This window comes from Salvelinus namaycush, chromosome 25 (genome assembly GCF_016432855.1).
Source record: "Salvelinus namaycush isolate Seneca chromosome 25, SaNama_1.0, whole genome shotgun sequence".
NCBI lineage: Eukaryota > Metazoa > Chordata > Actinopteri > Salmoniformes > Salmonidae > Salvelinus > Salvelinus namaycush.
Genome location: NC_052331.1, coordinates 5,809,870 through 5,827,699, shown reverse-complemented (window position 1 = coordinate 5,827,699; position 17,830 = coordinate 5,809,870). Strand labels below are relative to the sequence as shown.

The following is a 17,830-nucleotide window of genomic DNA, read 5'->3' as shown; positions in this document are numbered from 1 at the left end:
TTGTTGGTGATGTGAACACCAAGGAACTTGAAGCTCTCAACCTGCTCCACTACAACCCTGTCAATGAGAATGGGGGTGTGCTCGGTCCTCTTTTTCGTGTAGTCCACAATCATCTCCTTTGTCTTAACTTGCATTTAACTAATTTAGCAGACATTCTTATCCAGAGTGACTTACAGGATCAATTAGGGTTGCATGCCTTGCTCATGAGCACATCGTCAGATTTTTTACCAAGTTTGATCTGGGATTCGAACCAGCAAATCTTAAGCGCTAGGATACTTGCTTATGGTGTGTATGTAATATCAAGACTCTGGATGATTCATATCGATGTGCTGCTACCGTCTCTTATAAACGAAAATAACTTCTGGACATCAGAACTGGGATTACTCAACACGAACTGGAAGAATCTTTTTCCTTTAACGATGAGAAAGATATACTGCTCTCCCGGGAACAGGCCTAGATCCCCGTCATTTGCGTGATGAAAAAACGGAGGAAAAGAGGACGCAGATCGGGCTGCCTTTTGAGAATCCATAGGCGAGCGAGTAAACTCCCACTACCATCAATTCTACTTGCTAACATGCAATCATTGGAAAATGAAATTGATTACCTAAGTTTACGATTATCCTACCAATGGGACACTACCCCAAGCCATAAGACTATTGAACAATTGTTTATTATCTTTGCATAGTCACTTCACCCCTACCTACACGTACGAATGACCTCTAACCTGGACCCCCGCACACTGACTTGCTACTGGTACCCCCTGTATATAGCCTCGCTAATGTTATGTTATTGTGTTACTTTTTATTAATTTTTTTACTTTAGTTTATTTGGTAAATATTTTATTAACTCTTCTTGAACTGCACTGTTGGTCAAGGGCTTGTAAGTAAGCATTTCACGGTAAGGTCTACACTTGCATTCGGTGCATGTGACAAAAAAGTTTGATTTGATCGACTACACAACTACTCCATATCACCAAAATGTTCCAAAACGGAGATATGGTTCTTCAGTTGAAGGGTTTCATTGTGGATTGATACTACAGTTTATTAAATAGGCTACGAGTAATAACAACTGTAAAGGTGTGACCAATAATGCCCTTGTAGTCAAGCAAGTTTCTAATTGGCTAATTGTACTAATCATGTGACTACTGATGTGTGTATTTAAAGTAACTGCCCAGTGTTTACAGATTTCCATGAGATATGACCTATAATTAATTACAATATTAGTGTAATAAATTTCCTTCAGAATTGTTTTAATTAAGTATGTTAAGAAGCAGATTTTCTGTGTAGGAATGGTGTGGGCTTATACCGGTCATAGAAAATCGCACTACCTTCTCCTGCAGTGCATCCAGGTATAGCTGAGCGTTGGTATAGTACATTGTGGTGGAGGAACTGAAGATAGTGATACCTGGTATCTCTTTTGCCTGTGGGACAAACCAACACACAAACAGGGGACTTCAATAGATGGTCATCTAAAAACTGTTTTAAATCTCACTGTTGAATAACCCACTCACACCCACCTAATTACATATTACAGTTCTGTTTTTTTGCTTTGATTTTATTTTCAAAAGTATGTGATGAATTTCCCAAACTCTTAGTACAAAAATCCAAACTGGTAACACTTGTAACATGGACAGTCTTGCATTCAAAACCTTTCATTGTGATTTAACCTTGTTTGTTCACCACACAACCACTGAAATTGTTGCATGACTCAACAATGAGGTGGTACGCTCATGGGGATGGCAATCATAAATCTTTCACCTGTATTGTAATGATGTATTGTATTTTACAGTAATGTATTGTATTTGTATTGTAGTAGTCCTGTACATGGCTCAGTTTGTAAGAGCATGGCACTAGCAACACCAGAGTTGTGGGTTTGATTCCAACTGTGGTCACATACCAAAAATGTTGTTATTTTGGACAAAAGTGTCTGCTACGTAATTGATTTAATTTAATTTTAGTAAAGCAGTGTGAACTCTGCATTGCATTGTGAAAGGCAATTACTTAATATAAACATGTGTTTCAATGTGAGACATGTATTTCTAGATGAAACACTGATTAAGTTTGGTGAAAAAGGGACTGTATGATTTTGTGTTGTAGTTGGTCAGTTGAAAATGTACTTAGAGTTTTTGAAACAACTACCTTTTTGATGATCTGTTTTGAGTTTTGTACTAAAAGTTGTGAAAATGTACCGAATACTTGTAAAAATTGCACTAAAGCGATACAAAAAACCTGTAAACTCCTCCGTCTCACCTCCTCATATGTGTCTGTATCCAGGTAGAGCTCAGTCCCAGGAACATGCCCCAGGATAGAGTACCGCGGCCTGGGAGAGAGAGAGCGCGCACGAGAGAGAGAACAGATGTTATCTACTTTATGAAGAAAGAGGAAGAAAGAATCGGGACCAATAGGGTCGCCCCATAAATTATAATAATACGAGTACAGATTTTTGTATGGGACAATATATAACATTTATGTATGGGACAATATATAACATTTATGTATGGGACAATATATAACATTTTTGTATGGGACAATATATAACATTTATGTATGGGAAAATACATAACATTTATGTATGGGACAATATATAACATTTTTGTATGGACAATATATAACATTTTTGTATGGGACAATATATAACATTTTTGAGAAAGATATTTACTAGTTTATTTTCTTTTCGGTAAGAGATTAAAATGTAATGAAGGTTATTTTTTGATGTAAAAATCTAAATGTACCGATTCGAAGGTTGTATCATCATATTTGGGGTGGGGTCGCGAGATATTACTGCGAAAAAAATGGGGTACCCGCTGAAAAAGTTTGAATACCACTGTTTTAGAAGGTAAATCTCTCTTTTATATTATCTCTCTATTACTCTCTCTTATAACAAAACAAAGCAAACAAACACGTGAGCTCATGCACACACACACATATACACTTTTAAAATTGTATAAACTGCCTTAATTTTGCTGGACCCCTGGAAGAGTAGCTGCTGCCGAGGCAGCTAATGGGGATCCATAATAAATACAAATAAAATACACTCAGACTCACAGTTGTGTTCTGAAGATGACAGTGAGCATAGCGAAGCCGATGGATGCAGCCAGGCCAAGGTCCAGGTTCAGCAAAATAGTACACACCAGAGTTACCAACCACACCAGCTAGGGGACAGCAGAGACACAGGTAATCAATATGGGGAATACCCAGGAATCAGGGTTTCCCAAACCCCATTTGAGTCATATACATTAATCTCAAGTTAGGATGCATGTTTTAGTGTATAGATTGTGTTGCGATCTAAGGCACTACATTTCAGTGTACAAGGCGTCACTACAGACCCTGGTTCAAATCCAGGCTAAATCACATCTGGCTGGGGTTTGGAGTCCATAGGGTGGCACACAATTGGCCCAGCGTCGCCAGGGTTTGGCCAGGGTAAGCCGTCATTGTAAATAAGATATTAATAATGTTACAACCGGAGAAATCCTTTGTCTGTAGAAAAGCCATGGAGCGAGAGCTACCCCTCACGTGAACAAACGTCAGAGTTTGTGCCACTGCCAGACCACTCACTCAAAGAGCACTTATGAGCCGCTCCTTTACAGTCGAAGCCTCAAACAAGTTTCTAAAGATGGTTGACATCTAGTGGAAGCCTTAGGATGTGCAAAATGACCCCATAGACACTGTGTATTCGATAGGCCAAGCTTCAAAAAACTACAAACCTCAGATTTCCCACTTCCTGGTTGGATTTTTCTCAGGTTTTCACCTGCCATATGAGTTATGTTATACTCACAGACATCATTCAAACAATTTTAGAAACTTCAGAGTGTTTTCTATCCAATACTACTAAGAACATGCACATATTCGCATCTGGGACTGAGTAGGAGGCAGTTTACTCTGGGCACGCTTTTCATCCAAAAGTGAAAATGCTGCCCCCTATCCCAAACAGGTTAACTGACTTGTCTAGTTAAATAAAGTTAGAATAAATACAAAATAAAAGTTCTCACCAGTTCGACCTTATTGCTCTTCCAGAGTGCAGGAATGTCTTTAAACTGCATAAAAAGGCCTTTCAGGTTCACAAGCACTATACAGGCCAGGACAGCCTAGGAGACACACAAACACTCATCAGATCAGTGTTGTCTGTGTTTGGCTGGCGTGGAGGTGATGGAGAGATAGATACCTTGGGTAGCTCCTCAAACAGTGTCCCCAGTTGCAGAATGAAGATCAGCACAAGTACTGAAGAAATCAGCCCCACAACCTGACAACATGTACAAACACACACATCAGTTAGTGTGTACGTTTGTGTAAATATTAGCAAGTGTAGATACGTGTATCTGCATGCATGAGTGTATGTCTGTGTGTGTTACCTGTGTCTTGCCCCCAGTGCTATCCTGGAGGAGGGTACGGGACGGAGAAGCAGCAGCAGCGTGGCATTGAAAGAATCCTCCCACTACGTTACAGAGACCAATAGCCACCATCTCCTGGAAAGAGAGAAAGAAGACCAAGAGAGTGAAAGAGAGGGGGGAGATTAGAGGAATGCAGAGGCTCAATTACATTGGGGTTTATTTACTTGTGGCCACCCCCAGTAAATAAGTCATAGTGCTTATTCAGTGGTATATTCAGTATTTGGTGTACTTCTCCTTTATACTTGACTGAGCAGAGTGTGTCGGCCATTAAACATTCAGGACAAGAGCTGTAAGCTGGTACAGACACTGTGTGTTCCCTTCCTGTCTCACTCTTTCAGAGCAAAGCAACCCCAAGCACATGCCTCTGTTGGTCTGCCTGCATGCCAGTGTGTGTGTGTGTGTGTTTGTACGTGCATGTCCCACCTGGTTGCTGTCCACCTTGTAGCCGTGTTTTTGGCCGAAGATTTTTCCCAAGGAGATGTTAAGGGAATATCCCACTATGCCTACTACGAATGCATCACCAACTACCGAACCCCACATACTAACGTCGGGTGACCTGGGAGGCTGTAGTCTAAGGATAGAGAGGAAAGGGAGATGGGGAGAAGACAGGAGTGGAGAGAAAGGGAGAGAAGGAGAGGGAGAGATTCAAGTGGACAGGGGGAGGAAGGGATAGAAGAGAATTATGTGGTTCAAAGACACTGTAAAAATGTATCTCATTGATTACTGCCTCGTCCAGACCCTCCTCCTTGCCCAACACATCCCCTTGATTATTGCTGCTGGTAACAAGTGTTGAAACATGTACACAAACAAATAATTACATTGGGGTTTAATTGTGTATCAATGCACAGGCTATGTTATGATGGCTCAAAGTAACCTAAATGATAAACAAAGTGATAAAGGACCAATAGGCTACCTGAGGTAAAGCATTGTTATGAAGAAAATGATTTGATACTTGAAAGAATTAAATGATCAATTTACACCAGTGACAATGATCAAGCTTATGAATACTGTCTCCTCCATTCAGATAAGCTGCCTACAACAGCTGCTATTGAGCAGTAGCAGTAGCCACTTTCTACTGTAGCTTTTGTCTTTGGCAGTCCTGCAATCTGAAGACCATGCAGAATCAGCTAAAACTAATGTCCAAAACTGCCTTAGCAAATCTTGATGAAACAGGTTGACATTTACAGGCTGTTGATAATTGTTTCACTGTCACCTGTTAAGAAATCAGTATGGCTTGTTAAACAAGTCAATAGACAATTAAAAACAAGACTGTACAACAAAACACCATACTGCAAGGACGCTCCTAAGGATATTTAATAATCATAATAATGAATTACATATAAAATAGGATTTTTTATTATTGAGTTGTAGAGGAAATAAATGCGTATATTATGAGACTGTGCTTAGATACAAATGTAAGAGGAGACACTAAATGAAAGCAGGAAAACTGCTCAAGCGTTTGGTTTAACTGTCACTGATGACTGCCTGACCAACACCCGATGCTTCTTCATGAGTGGAGCGTCGTAGCCAAGCCATTTTTTGGGGTAAGGATGCTCCACTGTAGGCTTCTTGTCAAAGAAGTGGTAGGAGCACACGAAGGGATGTTTTGGTGATTTCTTTAGGTTCAACGCTTTGAGCCAAAACCGCAGTCTCCGCGTCTTTAGGAGGTGGATGCAGGTCGTATGGGGCTCCACAGGTACATTCAGATCGACGTAGAGGTTGGTGTTCAAAACATTGCTGTAAAAACTGCCTCCTCTTCATCCAATTGTTGAGACAGCCTCGTACTGAACATATGTTTGTCATGTTGACCAATTTTAGGATTTTGTGCGGTTCTGTCAGTGTAAAACTATCAAGCTCTCAACTAAAAGTACCACTTTTGCATGTGCCAGCGTCGCACGAATGTTGCCGGAAATAGAAACACAATTGCAACTAACTCGCCGCGATAACTGTGACGTTCCAGAACAAGGCGAATAGGATGACTCTCTCCCAATGAACTACACCATATCATCACTCTTCCTCTCTTCTCCTGTGGACTCAACTGATCTTAGAACACCCCACCCATCAACCCACAAACACTAACGCACAAACCCACACTCATAAACACTCACCCTTTGGGGATCTGTCCGACGACGGCCACTTTGTATTGGCTGCGCAGTTTGCAGTAGTAAGAGATAAGTGTTGCTACTATGATCTGTAACACACACATAGACACATATAAGTTACCATGCTCACAAAAACACAACATCGCCTGTCCTGTTGTGTACATGTGCATTTTTGAGTAAATCATTATTTCAGACCTTTGTGGCTTTGCTGTGTTTGGAATCCATGCACAAATACAGGCCGATTATTTAACATAACTAATGACTTCACCATATTTTAATGGATCAATGTGACTGACTAGGCAAACACACACATGCACACAGAGAAACACATACACTCCTATTGATGAAATTACAAAATGATGTGAAAATATGGAACATTAAACTGAAAATAAGGTTAACCACATTCTGGCCTTACTCTCCTATCAGGCCATGGGGACAGGTTGCCCTCTAGTGGTTTTCACTAGACGTGTTGTTCAAGAGACCAAAAGAGAGAGAGAGGAATGAGGAGCAAAAGACTAGAGGATGATTGTATGACAAATAAACAGAAACACACAGAGAGGTGTTAGGTGTAGAGCAGGGTTTCCCAAACTTGGTCCACGTGTTTGTTTTTGCCCTAGCACTACACAGCTGATTCAAATAACCAAAGTTGGTTCACCCTGGTGTAGAGGACTTACCGTTATGAGTTCTATAGGAACAGGCACAGGCATTTTCTTGTCATAGTAAATGTTGAGTTCTTTGACCGCTATGAGGACCGCCAAGGCCACTAGAGTTACCACCACGGCCGCAATGTTAGTCTCTGGCAGATGTCTACAGATATCTATTAGGAGCTAGAGAGGGAGAGAGAAGAGAGAGAGAGAAGAGAGAGAGAAGAGAAGACAGAGAGAAGAGAATAGATAGGGATAGAGAGAGAGAGAGAGAGAGAGAGAGAGAGAGAGAAGGGAGAGAGAGAAGAGAACAGAGAGATAGAGAGAGAGAAGAGAAGACAGAGAGAAGAGAATAGATAGAGAGAGAGAGAGAGAGAGAGAGAGAGTGTGTTTCTGCATACATGCAGTAGTTGGAAAACATTTATAACTTTTGTAAGTGTGAATCATCTGTTTCTGTGTGTGGATGTGTTGTGTGCACTCACATAGACTTGAGACAGCGGTCCGGAGAAGCGTCTAGTGCGGATCCCAAAGAGGTTTGGGAGTTGGGAAAGTACCACCTGTATACCTGCTCCTGTCATGTAACCACGTACCAGGGGATCCGACAGAAACGTCACCACAAAACCAAACCGAATCATGCCCAGCAGAAACAGAAAGATCCCACTCAGTATAGTGGTGCTGGCTGCTATCTGTACTCTGAGGGCATCGCGGGCTACTACATCTATAACTTCAGTCCCATTTGTTCCATTTAGAATCATGAAGGCACTGTTTGGGGCCAGTCTCTCTGTCGTGGTGCCTATCATGATGCTGGTCACAGAAAATGTGCCTAAGGGAACACACACACATTACACACACACAAGATTATATTAGTGAATTTATTAGCATATTCCTTTGACCAAATGATATTAAAACATTCAAATTCTCTCTCTTTCTCCTTCCCCCCTTCAACGCTCTGTCTTGCCTACGGAGATGTGTTTGGAGGTGCCAAAGATGCAGTACATGAGTACAGGGTAGAAGGAAGTGTAGAGGCCATACACTGGGGGCACAGAGGCCAGGAGAGCATAGGCCAAACCTGGGGAAACATTACAGAAATGTCAGTCTTCATAGTCTTCACAAAATAGATAGTTATCATATAGTATTCTCAGCCCAAAGAGATGCAACACTAACTTGAGATCAACTTGTGTAAATCAGGCTTTCACATACCTCAAGCATTGGTATCAATGAAAGATTTACATGTGGTTACATGCAGTGACTTAAAGTAACTAAGTACTCAGTGTAAAGTACTACTTAAGTAATTTATATGGGTAGGCCTATCTGTACTTTAATATTTCTATTTGTCGCAACTTTTACTTTTACTCAACTACATTCCTAAAGAAAATAATGTACTTTTTAAACATTTTCCTTCACCTCCAAAAGAACTGGCTACATTTTGAATGCTTAGCAGGACATGAAAACGGTCCAATTTATTCACTTATCAAGAGAACATCCTTGGTCATCCCTACTGCCTCAGATCTGGCGAAATCACTAAACACAAATGCTTCAATTGTAAATTATGTCAGATTGTTGGTGTTTTTTTTATGCTGCTGTCTGGTTGGCTTAATATAAGCTTTTAACTGTACTTCTACTCAAGTATAACAATTGGTACTTTTGAACTTACAGTAAGTACATTTTAAAATAAATAGTTTAGACTTTTACTCAAGTAGTATTTTACTGGTTACCTTTCACTTTCACTTTTACATTTTCTATACATTTTGGTCAGGTACGACGATTTAGTACTTTTTCCACCATGTGTTGTTGATTTCAAGTTAGGATTGGACCCTGTGTGTTCAAACAGTAGAGGTGGTACAGACCCATAGGCAGGTGCATGATGCCAACGCTTATGCCAGATATGAGGTCTCCCAGTGCGTCTTGTCTCAATGAGTAACGAGGCAGCCATGACAGGATAGGTACAAAGCTCAGCACAGAATGCTTCAGCTTGGGCACTGAACACCTGAGACCAGGGGGAAGAGTTGGAGTGGTGGAGAGGTGGAAAAGTGGAGAAAAGAATAATACATTTTTGTTATCCATTTGTGACAACAGATATTTGTCTGCTGTGTGTTGAAGTTGGTGGATAGGGCATGCAGGCAACTCAGCTCCTTGAGTGCCACAGTGAGTGCAGGGTTTTGTTCCATTCCATCTCTTACACTTCTAATTAAACTAACCAGGAGTCTTACAGCTAGTCTGGAACATAAGACAGCACACACTGTGGCCATTCAGGACCAGGTTTCATCTCCTTTAGTGGCACATAGAGCCAGGTAACCCTGTGCCATAGGGTTGTAGGTAAAATCGAGGGAGTAAGCCTACATAGGATTTAGAAAAGTGGCGAAATAAGGCAATTCAAATAAATGTTCTATCACATTGACAATATTCTTTTGGGGAAGCACAATTGATTCTAAGTTTGAGCATATCAAATTTTTAATAAGATGTTTACGCTCAGATTTTGAATAAATCACTTGCGCTAATCGCTGTTTGAAGTCTACAATGTAGGGGGGAGGTTCAAAGTCAGGGTTCCCCAACTGGCGGCCTTCTGGCCGAATTTGTCCCACAGAGGTTTTATTTGGTCCCCAAAATTGTCTTATGTCATTGGACACAAAAGACTGTAAAAACACCAGGAAATCAGCTCCAAGTGATTTACATTTTTGAAATCTGCTCCCAAGTATTCCCACTGATAGTAGAGTGACATGATTGTATAAAAATGCAAGAAAGTTTTGAAATTAAAATGTTTTAGTCAAATAGAATATCTGTTTGGGATTCTTGCGGTCAATTTGACTTGTAATTATGTTCCGGCCCCCCAACCATCCGCCTAGTTGATGATCGGTGTTCTAAGGGTTGCGCTACATGGTGATGAACTTAGAGATCAGCCAATTATAACCAGCAACTGTTTTTGCAGCTCCTGCCATAGACTCCTGGTCAAGTCCCATTCTGAGGCATTGTGAATCCAGACATCTTGACAGAGGAAGAGTCGGCTGGTAGACAAGACTATTACTTTTTAAAAACAGTAAATAGCCTAAAGTTACTGCTATCTTACAAACGAATGTAACTGTGTTTATTAGTGTGCTTGCTGAAGGCAAGAACACTCTAGATTTCTTACATAGTCTTATTAGGTGTGCTTGCTGAAGGAAAAGTACAACTTTAGATTTCTATCTTAGTCTTATAATTCTAAATAAAGTTTGCTTTGCTACCACACCCACAACGGAAGCACAATAATGCGGCATCACATTAGTGTAAACCAAGACTGTTCTCGGGCAGGCCCTGGTTGTAGCTAGATTTGTTTAAGTAACCGGGGTTAACTTTTACTAACCTTAACATAATTCTCCTAACCTGCCACATTATTATCCTAACCAACCACATTAACTATTCTAACCTGTAGCGTAAGTTCTCCAATCAAAAAGTCACTGCTGCTAGTCAAAACTGGCAGACCTGGCCTGAGAACAGACTTGGTTCCACTAATGCGATACAGCCACAATCATGTCCTCGGATTCGCAGGTGGACACGTTAGAACAGACTCAGGGTCTGTTTCTGTGGCAGCAAAAATGCTAAAAGACTCATGGTTAGTGTAATTTTGGGTGAAACTAGCAACTGACAGTAAAAACAAGACTTCTCAACACAGAGGTTGAAACATTCATACGATACAACATACGATTTGTTTAACAATTTTAGAAGAAAATATAATGTCTACGTTGCACAGTAATATTGCCATCGCTAACATACTCATCATTTATTTTAGGTATGAGAAACTCTTCATGATTCCTTAGAAAATGTTATGAAATCTGAAGACACATTGCGTTAACACATTAAACCGATCATATTTAGTCTTTCAAACATTAAAGGTGCAATATGCAGAAATCGCTACGCCATTTCCTTGTTACTAAAATTAGAATAGAGTTTATGTGGCACAATGAACCATGTATAGTGTAGAGAATCATTGAACCATCTAAACTGCTGTGAAATACCTTTTCAATAACCAAAAATATTGTATTTTCAGCTGTTTGAAGCTGCTATGCAAAACCGAAAGTAAAAGACGCAAAAACGAAACTTTAGAACGGGAAGCATCGAAATAGCGCACATAGAATAGATCGACCGCGTCTTAGACTTGCGTTCAACACGAATGACAGATCTAACTCACGTTTCTATGTGATTTGGTCAAGTCGCTCAAAATGTTACATATTACAGCTTTAACTTCCACACAGGTGTGTGAATCGTCTTTCTTTGCCTTTTTAGTGCAATAAACGTTATGGTTTCTTTAACACAGAAGAAGTCGCTGTTAAGCCTGAATTGGCATACCCAAAACCAACGAGGAAGTCTGCAGTGTTGAGAGCGGTTGGATGAAACCAATCAGTACGCCAAGAAAAATTCTCAAACGTGCAATCCCGCTCTTAATTTTATTATTTTTGACTCACCATAAGTTCTGTGATAGATTGCTTGCATTCCAATTTTTATACTGTGTGTACTTTTTTAACTAAAACCAATAAAGATTTGCAAAACGTAGCCCTTTCCACTCACATTCCCTGTCATCCTGTATACGGGTTGAAAATGGCACATTTTGTCATTGATAAGTGCATAAATTGAAACGCAGTGGCTGTACAGTAACATCTTATGCATGACGTAGAAATTAAAGTTCTCCACTTTACAGCGCTGTATGAATTTTTAACTGACAGCTGTTATAAACTTGAGGACAGTGCAACAAGAAGATGCCCCTATTCCTCACACTAATTGGACTACTTTTGCACATTTGTTGTTGTCTGAGTGAGGGAAATGCTGTACATTGAGAAGAGTCGATGTGTTCTAAAAGATGAGACATTGAGGATTCTAATAAAGACCGTGTTGATGTCATACAATCAAACCACACACCCATGAGTCCAAATGTCTACGTCACATTTACATATTTGAAAACTCATGTAATTTACACTATCAACGTTTATGATTGTTATGTTTAATCCACAGATGCAAGGATGTTATTCACTGGGTTGTCCTGAACCGAATGAGCATTTGTTTGTCGTATTGTGAATACAATTTGCTGCGGAACACGTACCTGAATGCACTCATGACTCCATTCTATGTGCACAAAAATGACAATCTGTTTCTCTGAAATGCCTTTTGAAAGTCTACCACTGGAAGATTGTATTTTAAAACTTAGCTAGCCATGTCCGCAATAGAATAAGCTTTAAAATGATTCCCATGTGACCCAGCTCATGCAGCGTGACAACTCCTTTGCATAGAGTTGTCAGGCTGTTGATTGTTGTATGTGGAATGTTGTCCCACTCCTCTTCAATGGCTGTGCGAAGTTGCAGGAAGTGGAACATGGTATCGCACACATCAATCCAGAGCATCCTAAACATGCTCAATGGATGACATGTCTGGTGAGTATGCAAGCCATAGAATAACTGGGACATGTTCAGCTTCCACGAATTGTGTACAGATCCTTGCGACATGGGGCGTCCATTATCATGCTGAAACATGAGATGATGGCAGCGAATGAATGGCAAGACAATGGGCCTCAGGATCTCGTCATGGTATCTCTGTGCATTCAAATTGACATGAATAAAATGCAATTGTGATCGTTGTTCGTAGCTTAGAACTTGGTGAGGACGATGAGCAAGCAGATTACCAACCCTGAGACAGTTTCTGACAGTTTGTGCAGAAATTCTTTGGTTGTGCAAACCCAAACCCACAGCTGTCTGGGTGGTTGGTCTCAGATGTCATGACGTGGGCCTTTCTGGGTAGAGCTAGTTCCCCCCCCCCCCCCCTCTCTCTCTCCCCTACACCCAGGTTTTGTTATCTCAGGTCGTAAATGCCTGGAGGAGACTCTCTCCCTCTGGCCATGCAGAAAGAGACACATAGCGAGAACAAAGGATTTCACATTGCGAACTCCTAAATCCCCAACATGGGGATTTGATACAAAATGTCCACTTGTGAGAAGGTGGGGATGTCCAACCTTCAGATCACGTAATAATAATTACAGAGAATTTATTTGATAAAATAACAGTCTTCACTTTAATGATGCCAAAGACATGACACAGACGATCCCTCAGGTGAAGAAGCCAGGTGAGGAGGTCCTGGGCTGGCGTGTATACACGTGGTCTGTGGTTGTGAGGCCTGTTGAATGTACAAATTCTCTAAAACTACATTGGAGGTGGCTTATTCAGTAGTAGAGAAATGAACATTCAAATCTGGCAACAGCGTTGGTGGAAATTCCTGCAGTCTACCTGCCAATTGCACACTCCATCAAAACTTTGTGTTGTGGGACAAAGCTGGACATTTTAGAGTGGCCTTTTATTGTCCCCAGCATGAGTTGCACCTGTGTAATAATCATTCTGTTTAATCAGCTTCTTGATATGCCACAACTGTCAGGTGCATGGATTATCTTGGCCAAGGAGAAACACTCATTAACAGCGATGTAAACAATTTTGTGCAAAATATTTTAGAGAAATATTATTATTGTGCTTCTGGAACATTTCTGCAATCTTTTATTTCAGCTCATGAAACACTTTACATGTTGCATTTATATTTTTGTTCAGTACCCACTCAAAAAGACAGCCAAAAGTTTGTTAAATTCCCAATGTGTCACTGTGCTTTTAACCATTTTAATGCACAACAAAGTTCTGTGCAGATTATTAAAGCAAATGTGATCTCCACAGACCTGCAACATGTGCATGCTATCTTGAACATGCACGCTTTCTAAGATTACATAGGAGGACATTTATAGTTACAGTAAACTTCAAGACAAATATGTCCATGGATGTCTTTCTAATTTTAAGGTTGAATAAATACTGTTACAATAGTAAGATAGTGTTAACTTTAGGCTATTTACCTGTATTGCAAAATGTTTATTGAAACCATTATAAAGCTTCACTTACCTTTGCTGATCTTCATCGGAATGCACTCCCAGGACTCCCACAAGAAATGTTCATTTTGTTCGGTAATGTCCATCATTTATGTCCAAATAGCTATTTTTGTTAGCGTGTTTGGTAAACAAATCCAAAGTCAGGAAACGCATTCACTAAAAGCAGAGGAAATGTCAAAAAGTTCCGTAACAGTCAGTAGAAACATGTCAAACGATGTATTGAATCAATCTTTAGAATGTTTAACGTTCCAACCAGAGAATTACATTGACTTCAGATGTGCGATGGAACAGAGCTCCCTCTCATGTGAACGCGCATGGTCAGAGCATTGTCAGGTCATGATAGACCTGACTAATTCCTGTCTCCTTCGGCCCCACTTCACAGTAAAGGCATCAGACACGATTCTACAGACTGTTGACATCTAGTGGAAGCCGTAGGAAGTGCAAAATCATCCATATCCCACTGTGTATTCAATAGGTTGAAAATCTACCAACCTCAGAATTCCCACTTCCTGTTTGGATTTTTTCTCAGGTTTTTGCCTGCCATATGAGTTATTTTATACTCACAGACATCATTCAAACAGTTTTAGAAACGTCGGAGTGTTTTCTATCCAATAGAAATAATAATATGCATATATTAGCAACTGCGACTGTGGAGCAGGCAGTTTATTATGGGCACCTGTCACGAACCGGCTCAGAGCCCGTAACAAAAGGGAGACAACGTGGAGATAAGGAGTAACAAAATATATTTATTAAATAAAGTAACCTAAATGCCATTAACAATGGTGTGTGTAATCAGTAATCAGTAGTGTAAGTGAGTGTTTTGGCATGCATGAATGTGATAATGCGGTGTGTTGAAAGGTGCTAAAGCAAACAACCAAAATGTCACAAAAAACCACAGCAAAATCTATAAAGGTGTCTGCATGGAGAGAGTCTCCTCCATGAACGGGGAAGTGGTGCATTTATCCTGGGAGACACCGGGCCCAGGTGTTTCCCATGTATCTGATGACCCTCCCAACTCCGCCCACCGACATCCTAATAAAGAAACAAGAACAAAAAGAGAACACAGCAGACAGAGTGGGAGGGTCGTCACACACCTCTGGGCACCTTTCATCCAAGCTACTCAATACTGCCCATGCAGCCATAATAAGTGTTAAGGGCTTGTACTGTAAATAAGCATTTCATGTATCTGGTTGAGAGAATGCCAAGAGTGTGCAAAGATGTCATCAAGGCAAAGGGTGGTTACTTTGAAGAATCTCATATTAAATATATTTTCATTTGTTTAACACTTTTTAGGTTACTACATGATTCCATATGTGTTATTTCATAGTTTTGAGGTCTTCACTATTATTCTACAATGTAAAAAATGGAAAGATAAAGAAAAACCCTTGAATGAGTAGGTTTGTCCAAACTTTTGACTGGTACTGCAAACAAAAAATATTAACTCAACATGTAAATAAAGTGTTGTTCCCATGTTTCTTGATTTGAAATAAAAGATTCCAGAAATGTTAGATATGCAATAAAAGCGTATTTCTCTCAAATGTTTTGCACAAATTCTTTTAAATCTCTGTTAGTGAGAAATGTATCCTTTGCCAAGATAATCCATCCACCTGACAGGTGTGGCATTTCAAGAAGCTGAACAAACAGCATGATCATTACACAGGTGCACCTTGTGCTGGGGACATTACAAAGATACTATAAATTGTGCAGTTTTGTCACACAACACAATTGCACAGGTGTCTCAAGTTTTGAGGGAGCGTGTAAATGGCATGTTCACTGCAGGAATGTCCAACAGAGCTGTTGCCAGAGAATTTAATGTTAATTTCTCTACAATAATTTTATGTTCATTTCTCGACAACAAGCTGCTTCCAAGGTCGTTTTAAAGAATGTGGCAATACATCCAACCAGACTAAAAACAGCAGACCACATGTAACCATGCCAGCCCAGGACCTCCACATCCAGCTTTGTTACCTGAAGAATCGTCTGAGAGCAGCCACCAGGACAGCTGATGAAACTGAGGAGTTTTTCAGTCTGGAATAAAGCCTTTTTGTGGGGGAAAAACTCATTCTAATTGGCTGGGTCTGGCTCCCAATTGGGTGGGGAGCAAGACTCTCCATCGCCCCTACGCAATCATGTGAAATTCATAGACTAAGGCCTAATTAAATTATTTCAACTGTAACTCAGAAAAATCTTGATATTGGTGCAGTGGCTTCTTCATTGCTGAGTGGCCTTTCAGGTTATGTTGATATAGGACTCGTTTTACTGTGGATATAGATACTTTTGTACCTGTTTCCTTCAGCATCTTCACAAGGTCCTTTTCTGTTGTTCTGGAATTGATTTGCACTTCTCGCACCAAAGTACGTTCTTCTGTAGGAGACAGAACGCGTCTCCTTCCTGAGCGGTATGACGGCTGCGTGGTCCCATGGTGTTTAAAACCTCTCTAGGTAGCGTCCCACCTGGTCAACATCTGGTGAAATTGTCAGACAATATCTTCTTTAAGTAAATCAATTAAACCTTTTAATGCATTTGCAGACAGAAGTTGACAATGGAAACACAGTGCGTAGGTTTCAGAGTAAGTTCTGCTCCCCACCAAAGGGCACAGCTGATTTTATACATGTGGTCACTCCCTAGTGGTATGATCACCTAGGTCAATGTATGTGTGTATCAATAAGCCGAGGTTACCTAATATTACAGTAGCTTCTCTGAATTTATTAGCATTATCCACTGTAACATACGTCTCTTAATCTAGTTTCGGTCTGGCTCAGACCTAGCCTGCAAGCACACTCTCGCAACAGCCAAGGCTTAACCATAAAAACTAATATAGATAGCTTGTGCAACATATAGTGGCAGAGTTTTTAGACACATAGCAACAGTATCTCATTATAAGGCCTGCAGCAAAACATATGAATCTTAAGGTCCCCTTATTCAATAATGGGTCTTTGGGACCAACCCACTACAACGTGAATTCAACCTATTACTAATGTGAAATCAACCAAAGCTTGAAACCCTAAGCCCATTTTCAAATTTCTTGTTGAACCCTGGTTTGAATTGAAATGATAGCTGTTGAAGACATGGGCCTAAAAAGCATAATTGATGATATATGATTGATAAAGTATATTTACTTTTCATTTGCTCTGTTAAATCTACCCTTTGAAATGACTTTGATTGCAATAGTGAATGTATTGAGTTTTTAAGTGGAGACACATTTATGCAACTTTATTTGCACATTTATTTGTCTATGTTGAAAATTGGTTACCATGACATACTAATCCCGTTGTTGAAATGTCACCCTCTAAATATCAGTCTACATTGATTACTTTTTCAAATCCAATGTATTTTACTAAGTTCCACATCACAATACGTTGACAAATTACATTGAAACAACGTTGATTCAACCAGTTTGTGCCCAGTGGGATGTTACTATCTTACCTGAGGGAATCTTTCACCCGCTCCTTCAGGAGAGGTCTGGTGGAGTGAGTCCGTCTTCTGGCCAACTCGTCCAAGCAAAGCTTGTTCATAACATCCCTCTCCACGTAAAACTCCCCAGCCCTCTGCTCCTCAACTCCCATGGCTGTCTTCCAACACTGAATGTCTGTCTGTTTATTGCTTTGTGTGTCTCTCTCTTTTCTTTCTTTCTGTCTATGTCTCTTTGTCTGTCCTTCTAGTCTGAAACAATGTGCAGAAGAGAAACCTCTTGTTCCAAAACAACAGAGGTCTCACAATTATCAACAAACTGTCAAACACCCTGATAAGAGGTACAAAAACAAGAAGCTACTCTATGTTCCAAGCTAGTCTGAGTGTACTCCTGGCTGTGTCTTTG

General features: G+C 40.3%; 1 protein-coding gene across 1 annotated transcript in view; it reads right to left on the bottom strand.

The window, feature by feature from the left end:
* LOC120020076 (solute carrier family 26 member 6-like) overlaps positions 1-17,579 on the bottom strand; it is a 37,779-nt gene extending 20,200 nt beyond the window's left edge. The window contains exons 1-13 of the mRNA XM_038963511.1: positions 17,440-17,579; positions 8,981-9,120; positions 8,092-8,202; positions 7,616-7,956; positions 7,164-7,316; positions 6,496-6,578; positions 4,811-4,958; positions 4,349-4,462; positions 4,162-4,239; positions 3,989-4,084; positions 3,045-3,151; positions 2,250-2,319; positions 1,328-1,420 (exon numbers count right to left, since the gene is read on the bottom strand). Coding sequence (XP_038819439.1) covers positions 1,328-1,420; positions 2,250-2,319; positions 3,045-3,151; positions 3,989-4,084; positions 4,162-4,239; positions 4,349-4,462; positions 4,811-4,958; positions 6,496-6,578; positions 7,164-7,316; positions 7,616-7,956; positions 8,092-8,202; positions 8,981-9,120; positions 17,440-17,579 — 1,674 coding nt within the window. The remainder of the gene's footprint in view (positions 1-1,327; positions 1,421-2,249; positions 2,320-3,044; positions 3,152-3,988; positions 4,085-4,161; positions 4,240-4,348; positions 4,463-4,810; positions 4,959-6,495; positions 6,579-7,163; positions 7,317-7,615; positions 7,957-8,091; positions 8,203-8,980; positions 9,121-17,439) is intronic.
* Positions 17,580-17,830: the final 251 nt, after the last annotated feature.